The sequence below is a fragment of the Neofelis nebulosa genome, chromosome 2, assembly GCF_028018385.1.
Source record: "Neofelis nebulosa isolate mNeoNeb1 chromosome 2, mNeoNeb1.pri, whole genome shotgun sequence".
Taxonomy (NCBI): domain Eukaryota; kingdom Metazoa; phylum Chordata; class Mammalia; order Carnivora; family Felidae; genus Neofelis; species Neofelis nebulosa.
Window position 1 is genome coordinate 90,335,504 of NC_080783.1, and position 14,144 is coordinate 90,349,647.

Consider the following 14,144-nt stretch of genomic DNA (forward strand, 5'->3'; position numbering starts at 1 on the left):
GGGTGAAACACATGTCAATACTTGACTGACCAAAACAAAGTGGGGAAGAAATATAGTTGAAGGAACGTAGCAGAAGACGTTTTGGCAGAAGAGGCATTTGCTTACTTACCTGTTTACTAAAGTTCCTGTGGTTCCCATGGACTCCTCCCATCTCCCTCTCCTTCCTTGCCTACAGATGCTGGAGATATTAATCCCCACAACCACCTTGCTTCTACTGCGTATGAAATGCTGCAACCACTTAGTATGTCCAATTTCAGTGTGACTTAACATCCTAGTTAACCCTCCGATGGTTCCCAAACTCTACACCAAGTTATAGACTCTGTGGAGAGAGGATTTGAAGTAAAGGTACAGTCTTCCTATTTGCACATTGCACCTACTCTAATAGGTCTGCCTGGTCCTCCTCACCAAGATTCATTAGCCATATTTTTTTATTGGAAAGTGGAAGAAAACACACATCCTACAAATATTCTACCCTCTGCCCAGTTTTCCTGACCCCCTACCTCATCCTTTTGCCCATGTGTTTCTTTTAAATATTATCTCCTAACACCTCTTTTCAACTTCAAAGTTATAGTTTGTTTTCATCTAGTCAGATTTCCTGTCCTTTCTTTCTTCTTCTCAGAATACCATCTAAAACTGGGTTCCACTTGCTCCACATTCCTACTCTTCTCACATTCTTTACATGCACTTCCATCTGAGAGCCCCAGTACAATTATTTTTGAACCTCCATTACGGTGACATTGCTGGATCTCGAGTCCTCTTAACTGTGTGAGATGCCACCCCCATGTTCACGGAGTTACAATTTGCCTCTTCACTCTATCTGCCACCAATCCCCACTCAGATGGGCTCCCTGCCACGTATACAGAGGATTCTCTGTGGAAGTTTGGGGAGAGATGGAGGTGGTGGAATGAGTTGTGATTGTGCCTATTGTGATCGTTCTGGCATCCTTAAACTCTGTGAGTATCAGATGGAAACCCAGGGGTATTATGAGATAATCTTTTTAGATTTGTCTGGGAATATTACCACTGTCTAGGATGTTGGTTTTTTTTTTTTTTAATCTTTAAGGATTAACTTTAAGCAGAATGTGAAGTAAGATACTAAAAAGCAGACATTAAATACATCTCCTCAAGTAATTCTTAAACATCCTAAATTTAGTACCAATAATTTAATTAACATTATGCAATTACATGTACCATGTTTCAAAATAATCAAATCATAAGAAATTTTAAAATAAAAAATTCATGGAAGTCTCTAGTTAAGCATTTACATAGCATTCATTATTCTGTCAGCCAATGTACCAGGAAGCAGGACAATTGATAATATCTTTGCTTTGTGTAGAATGGAAGCATATGGGTTTAAATACCTTGTAATACAGCACTATTGAAATTTGAACCCTGTCTTCTCAATAAAGGCACTATACAGGATCTTTTGGAATACAACTTCTTAATAGGAGATTCTGATAGATAGCAAAGTAAGAAACAAAATATAAATGCTTGTCATGATTGCTTTCTATGTTATATATTCCATTTGCTGTTTCTATTGAAAAAAATGTTGAATGTAAAATGTAATTGAAAGGAATATGGAAGAGTTTTTGCTTTTGTAGATGTAAAAGAAGAATATCTTTTTTTTCCTGTTTGGAACAGTGTATTTATTTCTATTCATAATAGCATTATCTATTTCATATGATAAGATGTTATTTTTAATGAAGAAAACACTGAGGCAATTATAATTGTAAATTGTAAATAAAACATTTATTCTAATCATTTAAGCACAAATAAGGATACGATTGCAAGATACAATTAAATATAATAAGAACAGTGCATTATGAAATACAAATGACACATACACCCTTGAGTAAAATTTGCATATTTTAAGGTGGCATTTTAACCATTTACAATTGATATAATTTCTATTTATAATTAAATGGGCTCTTTAAAATATCAACACTAGTAAAAGTGGCATAATCAAAGAGCCCTTCAGGTTGTACATTTACATAAGCCACCTGTGGAAATTTGAATTTGGAATAAAATTCTCACCTAAGTTAATCTAATGTACATAGTATGTCATGCACCTGTTCACAACATATTGCTAGAAACCATTGTATGGTAATGAATGTGTGAGCAAAGTAGAAAGGAATATATGATTAAGCATAAGCTATTCTGTATAAGGTGTAGATAATGACAGTAGCATATTGAAACTGATTCTCATCTAAGCATAGCAGGGAATTGGAAAACCATACTTACTAACAATAGAGACAAGTCATACCACATTTATGCTTCTGAGAACGAGGGATTCATATTTCCTATAGCAGATATTAGTGATATGGCTGTGTAAAGGAGTGGAAAATGGCATGGATGACTTTCTAGCATTGCTGAGCTATTTCCTCTGAGTAATAAAGCAAATGCTCAGTGGTTGCTCCATCTCAGTGTCTCTGGCTGGCTGTCTGTTCTTTTCATCAAAGTCGACTTCCACTTCTTTGCAACCAGATTCGGAATTCCCTATACTAACTCAATTAGACATCTGCTTAGTGTTACAACCGTGTACTTTTGAAATTGGAAGGAGAAAGAATTTCTCAGCAACATGCAGTTTTTTTGTTTGTTTTTGTTTTTGTTTTGTTTTTTTGGTATGTTGGCTTAGTGCTGCGCTTATATTATCATGGGAACAAGGCACAGTCCTTGCGTTCATGGAGCTTACAACTTAGTGGGGGAGCAGATACATAGACAGGCAATTGCAATGAGGTATTTTAAGTACCACAACGGAGAGAATAAGTGTGCTACAGGGAAGACAAATGAGACTTCTAACCCAAGCTTGCAAGGGTGGGAGCCATGGGTTAAGTTTGACTTCCCAGAGTTAAAAAAGTAGAACCAAACAAAACTATGTGAGTTAGTTGAAATACATACCTTCCCCGACTTATAATGCAGTTATGTCCTGATACACCCATCATAAGTTGAAAATATTGTCAGTCAAAATGCATTTAATACACCCACCCTATCAAATGTCATAGTTTAGCCCAGCCTACCTTAAACATGCTCAGAACACTTACTTACCTTAGGCTATAGGTGGGCAAAATCATCCAACAAAAATTCAATGTTATAATAAAGTATTGTGTATCTTGTATAATTTTGTGACTACCATACTGAAAATGAAAAACACAATGGTGTCTGGGTACAGAATGGTTGTAAGTGAATTGGTTGTTTACCCTTGCAATCACGTGTCTCACTGGGAGCTGTGGCTCCCTGCTGCTGCCCAGCATCAAGAGAGAAAGTATCATCATATTGCGGATGTTTAGCTCAGGAAAAGATCAAAATTCCATATTTGAAGTATAGGTTCAACTGAAAGTGTATGGTTTTCACACTCTCATAAAGCCAAAAACTCATTTTGAACCATGGTAAGTCAGAGACCATCTGTACTCAGAATGTTAGAGCAAGAAGCCGCTTTTGTCTCATCTATCCATTTCTTTATTTACCTGTTTTTCCAGTTTCAACCTGTGCCTCTGTTGAGTTTCGTTGTGCAGATGGGACATGCATTCCAAGATCAGCACGATGCAACCAGAACATAGATTGTGCAGATGCTTCAGATGAAAAGAATTGCAGTAAGATATTCCACTACCTTTTGTTTGTTCCTCCCTGGGTACCTTTGGCATTCCATGGAGCACTGCCCAATGTTTCACTGAACCTTGTCCAGAATTGATGTGTAATTAACCCCTGTTGTGTAGGATAATTGCATTTTTATCTCTTCAAATGAGGTTAACTTTTCTTGTTTCTGTGACCTACATAGAAGGCTCATAATCTTTGCAGATGAGGTGTTTTTCATTTTCTGTTTACCTCCTTACAGATAATACAGATTGTACACATTTCTATAAACTTGGAGTGAAAACCACAGGGTTTATAAGATGTAATTCTACTTCACTGTGTGTCCTGCCAAGTTGGATATGTGATGGGTCTAACGACTGTGGGGACTACTCAGATGAATTAAAATGCCCAGGTAATTCTAGAAAGAAAAAAGTCTTTGCCTTGAGATTTAGAGTCTCATTGTATACAATAAATTTGTGAAACTTTATTTTTGATATCCAGTGATTAGGATTAAAATTTAAATAATGTAGGGGCGCCTGGGTGGCGCAGTCGGTTAAGCGTCCGACTTCAGCCAGGTCACGATCTCGCGGTCCGTGAGTTCGAGCCCTGCGTCAGGCTCTGGGCTGATGGCTCGGAGCCTGGAGCCTGTTTCCGATTCTGTGTCTCCCTCTCTCTCTGCCCCTCCCCCGTTCATGCTCTGTCTCTGTCTGTCCCAGAAATAAATAAAAAAATAAAAAATAAAAAAAAAATAAAATTTAAATAATGTAGACTAAATTACAGGAAACCATCCTCTTCCAAACATGCCCCTTGATGTTTTTTAATGAGTTATGAAATGATGCTCAAGAAATCTGTTCTGTATTTGGATCGATTTCCTTTGAATGTTCAATTCGTCATTAATCCTCTTAAAGTTGGTGATTAAGTCTTAAAATGTGTGATCTCTAAAGTTTCCATGGAAGTATTACATAGTGAGAAAAAAAATATTCATGAACTAAAGGGAGAGAGACAATGTTTCTCACCACTGGCTTTATTCAATGTCATACAGTTTGTATTGTCATGTTAGGCTGTTTGATGAAGTTTACACAATCTTTTGACATAGTAGCATGAGTAACAGTTATTTTCACTGGATCAAGGTCAGAAAGGCATATTTATATCTGACTTTTTAACCATTTTTGCAAACATAAGCTCTTTCAGATTGTCATCTGCATTCTTAACAGAATGCTTTCCATTGAAAAGTGCTGCTCCTTTCTAAGTATTTGAGAAAACAAATGTAAAAAAAATATAAGAAGTAAAGGTGTTAAATTACTATAACTGGAAATAGATATGCTTTATAGGAAACTATTTCAGTAGTTTCATGAGTACCATACTGAAAATGAAAAGCAGAATGGTGTCTGGGTACAGAAGGGTTGTAAGTGTATTGGTTGTTTACCCTTGCAATCACGTGTCTCACTGGGAGCTGTGGTATTTCCTCCTTCTTACCCTGTTGCCATACTCACTTTTTCCATGTTTAGTTAACATGCAAGTTTTAAAAAATATTTTAGGAAATTATATTCATAGGTATTCTATGCAGCAGTATACACACACGCACACCCAATCTCTAGTGTCGAACGATATTCTTAATAATTCATAATCTATCACTTAATTTGCATTAGCAGATTCCTTTTATTTTTGTGTTTTCCTGCTCAACGATTTGTAATATTCTTGATATCATTTTTGTTCCTTCTGTGTTTGAAAGGCTAGCTGCATCCTAGGAGGAACTGGAGAACTTTTCCGGTTCTATGGAGAACTTTTATATGCACTTGTGACTGTGGCTCACCGCAACTCTTCCACATTTTACTTTTAATCACATAAGACGTTTTAAAAGAAATATACTAACACTGATTTAGACTCATGGACCCTGGGTGTCTAGATTCATAATCTGTTGTTCTTTCTACAAAAATTACCTCATTATGGCTGTAGTTAATTTTTAAAATTAACTTGAAGGCAACATGTAATAGATACTCATTAAAACTTACACATATATAAAAACTTTGTGGCCTTTATATATTTCTAATATTAACAAATTATTTTTAAAGTTTACTTTTAACATTAATAAAGAATTATAATCATAGTGGGCAAGAAGGAGAGGGGAGCTACATAGACTGATGAGACAGGTAGATGGACAGACTGGAAGCCAGTAATAGGTCAGGCTAAACACCTTAGGTGATATCTAGGCAATATCCTAAGAAAAAGTAAGACATAAATCACATGATTTTTCAGTTTAGTGGTGAATTCTGTCAAAAATTTTATTTTCATTTTCAATTAAATATACAAAATTGGCATTTGAAAAGATAAAATGGGATTGTTATCTTAATACACTCACAACGGATTATTGTCGTATGGTTATTATAGTGTGAATAGATTATTATATTGTGATGTATATTCTAAGGTTTGCTTCCAAATTGGCTATGAGCCAGTCTAAAACTATGTAAACCTAAAGGTACAAGGGGACCTTGTAGAGAAAAATCTAATTTAGTAGAGAAAAATCTAATATTTTATATGCTCTCTTAGAAGTGATAATAACAAGAGGCGCCTGGGTGGTTCAGTTGGTTACAGATCACGTCATGATCTCACAGTTCATGGAGTTGAGCCCTGCATCAGGCTCTGTGCTGACAGCTTGGAGCCTGGAGCCTGCTTCAGATTCTGTCTCCCTCTTTCTCTCTGCCCCTACCCCACTCATGCTCTATCCCTCTGTCTCTTAAAACAAATAAATAAACATTGAAAAAGATGCAAAAAAAAAAAAAAAAAGAAATGATAATAACAATACTCCACAGTCTACAAAATATGTAATTTACAAAGTAACTTTGCATGCAGATACTTATTCTTTTTTTTTTTAAATTTTTTTTCAACGTTTTTTATTTATTTTTGGGACAGAGAGAGACAGAGCATGAACGGGGAAGGGGCAGAGAGAGAGGGAGACACACAGAATTGGAAACAGGCTCCAGGCTCCGAGCCATCAGCCCAGAGCCTGACGCGGGGCTCGAACTCACAGACCGCGAGATCGTGACCTGGCTGAAGTCGGACGCTTAACCGACTGCGCCACCCAGGCGCCCCATGCAGATACTTATTCTTAAGATATTTATGTAAGAGATAACATTTTTAGAGATTCCATTGTAAATTGTTTTTCTTTTTAAAGTACAGAATGCTTATATAAACCTTGTCAAAGCATACTCTGAATACAAGACAATAGGAACACCCAGCCCACACTTTCTCAGTAAAGACCCACTAATGTTTTTGTAATGTTATTCATCTTTATGAATATAGAATTACAGATATTTTCCACCAAAAATGATTCTTTAGCCTTAGTCCCATTCACTTCATAATTATCTGTTTTATTTTGTTTTGTTTTATTTTGTTCTATTTTGTTTTATTGTTTTGTTTTATTTTATTGTATTTTATTTTAATTAATGGTACTCCACATTATTTGTATTTAACAAATTTTTCCATTATCTTTTTTCTGATCCAGGATCCAATCCTGTGTTGGATTTGATTATCATATCTTCCTAGTCCCTTCTGCTCTGTGCCAGTTTTTGTTTTGTTTTGTTTTAGTTTTTCCTTGGTTTTCATGACCTTGACATTCTTTTGTATATGTATATGTATATGTGTGTGTAATATATATAAATGAAAATAATTAATGTTTATTTTTGAGAGAGAGAGAGAAAGTGCAAGCAGGGGAGGGGCAGAGAGAGATGGAGACCCAGAATCCAAAGCAGGCTTCAAGCTCTGAACTGTCAGCACAGAGCCCAACACAGGGCTTGAATTCATGAGCCATGAGATCATGACTTGAGCCAAAGTCAGATGCTTAGCCAACTGACTTTGCCACCCAGGCGTCCCTAATATATATAAAATTTTATTTTAAGTAGGCTCCACACCCAATGTGGGGCTTGAACTCATGACCCTGAATCAAGAGTCTCATGCTCTACCAACTGGACCAGCCAGACACCCATGACCTTGACATTCTTGAAGAGACCATCTCAGCTTTTATTTAAGATTTTTTGTTACTTATCTCTTCAGGTTTACAGAGTATTACTGTTTTATTATCTACCTAACATTGTGGAAGCTAAGATTAATTTAAATTATTTAACATTACATTCTGTATTTTATCACAGTTCAAAACAAACATAAATGTGAAGAAAACTATTTTGGTTGTCCTAGTGGAAGGTGTATTTTGAATACCTGGATATGTGATGGTCAGAAAGATTGTGAGGATGGACTTGATGAGTTCCACTGTGGTGAGACATTCTATCTTGTTCTGTGACATTCTTTTTCTGTATGCCTTATTACTACTTATATGCTGATGTTCTCTTTTTTACATAGGAATTTTATAAAAAATGTTGCTAATTGATTTTAACAATTTTCATTTTTATTAAATATTACAAAATGATAAAAATTAAAATAGAACAGAACTTATAATAAAGAATAACAGTCTCCTGTCCCAGCCTTTTATTTTAATATTAATGGTTATCTTTATCAATCTAAATGGTACACCTTTATTTTCTGACTTATTAACTTGAAATGCTAATATATTTACTTTCTGCTATAAAAAATAAGGTTTTAGTTCACACTACTCATTATACTCTGCCTACCTATTAACATTGTTATTCTAAATGTTTCTATTAATTACATGTATTGTTTTAAATAGTTTACTTAAATTTGTATTTCCTCAAATTCTCATCTCTCAGCATCTAACCTCCTAATTTCTCATGTGTACATTTTATTTTACTTGGCAAAGCAAGACAGCACTTTGAAAATTTATTTTATAGAATTTATGGATTTTGTAATTTCTAGGCCAAAGAAATTTTCTACAGGGAAACAAAGCATATATTCATTATTTCCATTTAACACAAATAACGTACACTGTGGTGAATAGACAAAGTAGAGGAAAAGATTAAAAATGGATCTTCTATGAAATGTCAAACTCCTCTAAAAGTAAATGTCATCATGAAATATGAAGGTGCATTTTGTTTGATTAAGATGCTATATATCTTTACATTAGAGCCAGATTCTGAACAGGATTAACAGAGAACTTTACAAATAGTTTATGTAGATTCATAGTTTCTGGACAGGAAGCCATTATATGGTTGTACTTTCTTTAGTTTCATTTTTTCCAGGCTTCAGTTTTTCTAAACTCTTTTCAACAGGTCTTCTAGGTGAATATTTTAAATAAAGCTGCAAGGTTATTAAACAATTTATAGGATCAAAATCAAATGTCTATTTTTATTCTCATTTACATTTGGAACACTTGAATTTGGAAGGGTTTTATTTTGGATTTTGCCTGGTAATAAATAGGCTGAGTGGAGGAATAGGCCAAGGGTGAAGGAGAAAAATCACAAACCTGACTTTGGAAATAAATGGAGTACACTATTATAAATGCATAATTTGGTAGTAAAATACAAGCCACCATGCCAATGAATTTGGATGTTATTAGTCAGCCTTAAGTGTCCCTAAGAGAGAAAAGTAAAAACACTTAAGGTTTAGTAGGTAGGGGTGTAAAACTGGTGGCTTGTCTTTGAGCTAAAAGCCCCTTAGTCACCTCATCATTATAAACAGACATATATGCTGGTGAATATAGCACATTGTAATCTTGCCTTAGAAGCATTTTTTTCTCTAGTTGTTCAAAAATCAATTAAAAATTAGGACGGATGACTAGACGACACTTGGAATAATTGTTTTATATCTATGTACCAGATGTTGAATTTTTTAATGACACCCTGGAATATATATTTAGGGGAGAGTGGCCAGCATAATTCTGTGAAAATTCTGTGGGAGGAAAAATGTTGCATAACCTGAACACTCAGCGGGAATAAGCAGGCTGTTGTCAAAATTTTATAGAGCTGTAGTAGAGAAGAGAAATTTGGCTTGTTTTATTATAAGACAATTGATTTTAGCAAAATCTAAAGGAAGGACTTTCTCACTGTCAGATCTATCCTAAGATGGTCTCACATGATTTTTTTTTCTGTTGCATCTAAAGCAAACATTTTTGTTTGTTGTCTAGATTCTTCTTGTTCTTGGAACCAATTTGCTTGTTCTGCACAAAAATGTATATCTAAACACTGGATTTGTGATGGAGAGGACGATTGTGGAGATGGATTAGATGAAAGTGATAGCATTTGCGGTGAGTTGTTTCTTTTGTGTTCTCGTTCAATTCTTAGGCATATGATATATGTGCACTACAATTTTAGAGCAATCAAAAACATGAAACTCTGTTTTCTACTCTGTTAAATTTAATTTAAATTTACATATACATTTCCATATAGCTGGTTTTATTATTTTAATGACAACCTGTCGTTCTACTATTTTTACATACACAGTTATTCAGTTTTTAGGATTTTTCCTGAATATTCACAATGAATACATTTGCAAATTTTATTTTTTTTTAGTATTCAATTACTTCTTTGGAATAGATCTCAATGACTGAGAATACTTGGATCAAATAATCAAACATTTTTCATGGCTCATGATACATATTGCTAAGTGGCCCTCAAAAATATACTGATTTGCACTGTCACAAGCTACCCACACTATTTATGTTTGTATATATGTATTATAGTGATTGTTATTAGTGGATTGTTTTAAATAGATAGTAAAGAAGGGGGATATTTATATATTTTTAAGTGTACTTCAATAAACAGCTTTCTAGGATTAGAGATAGAATGTCCCACTATGTATCAACTACATAGCCAGTATAATTGCTTTCAAATAATCACAAACATTTAACAAATAACTTAAATGGGATTATTAGCTTAATTTTTTTAAGGGGAAAAGAAGGAAGTGATCTAGTCTGTATAAATTTATTACAAATGGACAGGCATTCTACTATTTATTTCTGTGTCTTTGTGTTTATCTTTCTGATCTGTTTCTATTTGCATGTTTGTATTATAGGCATAAAATCTTTACTCATTGTATTAGCCCTATTTCATAGCTTTTATCATCCTTATTTTAGAGAGAAAAGGACCCGAGTCATAGAATAAGGTGCATGTACAGAGTTAGGTGTACTTAACACCATTTTTAAATTTCAGTATTTGTGGCCTTTTAGGTCCCTTCCATTGAGACGGGTTGCTAGGATTTTATACTATTCAAGTTGTTCGTAAACAACATAAAATTAGAGATGTCCCCTGAAAGCAGGCAATTTATTTTCTTGTATTTTAGCCACCCCAAATCTATCTTTTGTTTACATAGCTGAAACAGTTATGCGGCAGATAAATACAGAAGGATCACTGTAGAAAAGCTCTGAAAGGAAAAAGAAATCAGTAATCAATTAGATGTTTCACCAGTGGCTTTTAACTACTTTTTCCTCTTTGCTATTGATTTTGTTTTAATTTTAACAAAAGAATCACCTACTTACAATGAGGTGAGCATGTTGCCAGTCACTAAAATCATCTTGGATTTGACCTTTTGTTTCACCCTACACCAAAGTGCTCAATTGATACCTCTGTCTTTTCTGAGTGGACACAGCAAAATAGAAGGTATAAAGCTTATGCAATCATACAGAGCTGAATTATCCCACATCTGCATTTTTGCTACCTATTAAGAGGGTACAAAAAATATCCCTTATGTAACTATTGTGATCATCTAACATGAATCAATGTATACAATATAAATGTTCTTTTTCAGAGTATTATTGCCAATCTACATCTGTCAATGTGCTGATAACTTTTTAAATAATTAAAATGGTAATGGACATGTTTACCTGTTGTCAAAATCTGTCTGTTTAATTTACTTACAGGTTGTATTTTATATGCTAACTGCTAAGCTGGTGACACATACAAAATCTTTAGACCAAGTATCATTGAATGAACTGAATCTAATATACTAGGTTTGGAAAGAAACTTTATAAATAATTTATCTCAGTAGTTCACAACCTTAAGTGCACAAAATATTCTTCTTAGAAGTTTGTTAAAAATGTAGATTCTTTTTTTAATTTTTTTAACACTTATTTATTATTGAGAGACAGAGAGACACAGAGTGTGAGCAGAGGAGGGGTAGAGAGAGAGAGACACAGAATCTGAAGCAGGCTCCAGGCTCTGAGCTGTCAGCACAGAGCCCAACGCGGGGTTCGAACTCACAAACTGTGAGATCACGACCTGAGCCGAAGTTGGTCACCCAACCAACTGAGCCACCCAGGTGCCCCAAAAATGTAGATTCTTAATCTTCATCTTTAAATATTCTAATATGTGCTGTAAGCACAACCTTTCTTAATAAACACAATAATGGTTCTGACTTGGAATCTGAGGATCCCATTTAGTTAATAAATTGCTTTAGGTCACTCAGAGAATCAGTAATGACAGAGCTAGGACCAGAATTCAGATTTCTGGAGGATTTCCTAAATGGGATAGTAACTCTTACCAATCAAATATAATATCTGAGCAGGTACCCAACATGGATCTGGTGGAAATCTTTCAGCTTGTCTTCCTTTCCTGGAATTCATTTCCCTGAGGAAGGCAATGTGTCTCCAGATGGCAGGAGTAACTATGGAATGATGCCATGAGTTTTTTCTTTGGCCCATTTTCTTTCCAATTGACTATGATGTTTTGGCATGCTCTTAACACAGAATCTATTGAATACTATCAAGGGAGTCAGGAAATTAGCTGCAAAGAGCTTTATGCCATTTTATAGCTTGAGGTGTCTTAGTAATTATCTAGTCATTTCCCTCATTTTACAAATAGTGAAGCTCAAACCCTAGTCTTCTCCAAGGTCATAGCAAATTAGATTTCTCAATAGCCAAATTGATGTTATATCTATTATGCCTACCTTGAGAATAAATTGGGTGATAATCGGAAAGTAGACAAGGAGTTTCACATGCACCAAAACTTCCTTACTAGGGAGAATGCCTTTTTTTTTTTTTTAACTCAAGCTAAATAACAAAAATATTATGGAAATTAAAGCACTAATTGAGAGTATAATAGTAAAAGTGACACTTTATATTTTAATGGCAAGTTTGAAAAGATAGATCATTATGAGGAATAGTATAAAAATAAATTCTGGAGGAAGATAATTTTATTATAGAAGGTACTAAAGACATAATAGTTAGCAGGTAAATTCATTTTTAAATGAAAGCAACATTTATTTAATAGATTTTTTATGATTTCTTCCAGGAATAGATATCATATTAAACCTCATTCTATTAGCACTGATCCCCAATCAAATGAGCACATGTGAATTACCTGGAGGACTTTTCTACATTCACTTGCCATCCTGTCTTCTAAGCTAAAGTATATGTGAAGGACAGTCATGTTTATGAAGGAGAAAATCCTCAAGGGGTTTTATATGGCACCCTGTTGCCCTGCCGTATTGAAAACATTGCCTTGAAAAGCATTTTCTGCTCCTAGCAACTCTACAGCTGAAAAGAAAGATGATAATTATATAATGAAAGCATGTTGGTCACTGCTTTAAATGTTTGGAAACAAATATCTCTCTTCACTCCATTCAGTCGTATTGTATTTTATTCCTGGAGATAATAGCTTTTTTTTTTTTTTTTGAATAGTTCTAGCAATGTGTTTTCTTTCTTTCTTTCTTTCTTTCTTTCTTTCTTTCTTTCTTTCTTTCTTTCTTTCTTTCTTTCTTCCTTCCTTCCTTCCTTCCTTCCTTCCTTCCTTCCTTCCTTCCTTCCTTCCTTCCTTTCTTTCTTTCTTTCTTTCTTTCTTTCTTTCTTTCTTTCTTTCTTTCTTTCTTTCTTGCATCTTTCTATGGGCAGCTTTTGCTCCCAGGAAAATGAAGTTAAAGAAAAGTTAGAACATGATTTGAGGGTCATGTAACTGATTCACTCAACAAACATGTTATATAAATAAAAGCAGGAGCTAGGAAAATATCATGAGAAATAATCATGTTCTGTTTCATATGTTTACCCTATACCCACATAAGGAGAAACAAAGAAACCACCAATGACCCTTTGAATTTATAGTGAAAGTCAGCAAGCATTTTTTTTCTTTCTGTACACATCTGAAAAACATCATACATCTAAAGGGACATTGAATTGACAGAGCAAAGGTAAATTCTATTTATTAAGTGTGTATGAAAAAAAGGAACATGCATACATTTATTCTTTCTAGCCAACACAAGGTGGGGAGTAACAGTCATAGCATTAGTGGTTAAGAGAAGGTGCTTAGCAATCAGAAGAGTTTTGGACTCCTAGCTCAACCTGTGGGACTTTCAACTTCTCTGAGGCTCAGTTTTCTTTCAGTGAAATAAGGCTAATAATAGTCTACTGGTTGGGATTACTGCAAAAATTAAATGAGTGAATATATTATGTGCCTAGCATATATTAAGCAATAAAAATTTCATTATTATCATTACATTGTTATTATAACTATTACTATTATTATTATTATCCTTATAGGTTCTGTCTTTTAGAAACGTTATCAAAGTTTATTCACAAGTCTATGACATATCTATGCTTTGCTACATGTTACAAGCAGAAAAGATCTTTCTTGTTTTCTGCCATGTAGCCTTAAGAAATCTGACACTTGCAATTAGCAAGAAATGCATTCTGGGAGGAAAATGTGTAAACATCTGTAGGAGAAGGATGCTATCTAATGATTC

The 14,144-nt window shown here is 34.4% G+C and overlaps 1 protein-coding gene across 4 annotated transcripts in view; it reads left to right on the forward strand.

The window, feature by feature from the left end:
* Nucleotides 1–14,144, forward strand: part of LRP1B (LDL receptor related protein 1B) — a 1,890,044-nt gene that overhangs the window by 1,595,783 nt on the left and 280,117 nt on the right. For all 4 annotated transcript variants that reach the window (XM_058715412.1, XM_058715410.1, XM_058715409.1 and 1 more), the window contains exons 48-51: nucleotides 3,476–3,589; nucleotides 3,832–3,981; nucleotides 7,715–7,837; nucleotides 9,601–9,720. In XM_058715412.1, coding sequence (XP_058571395.1) covers nucleotides 3,476–3,589; nucleotides 3,832–3,981; nucleotides 7,715–7,837; nucleotides 9,601–9,720 — 507 coding nt within the window. The remainder of the gene's footprint in view (nucleotides 1–3,475; nucleotides 3,590–3,831; nucleotides 3,982–7,714; nucleotides 7,838–9,600; nucleotides 9,721–14,144) is intronic.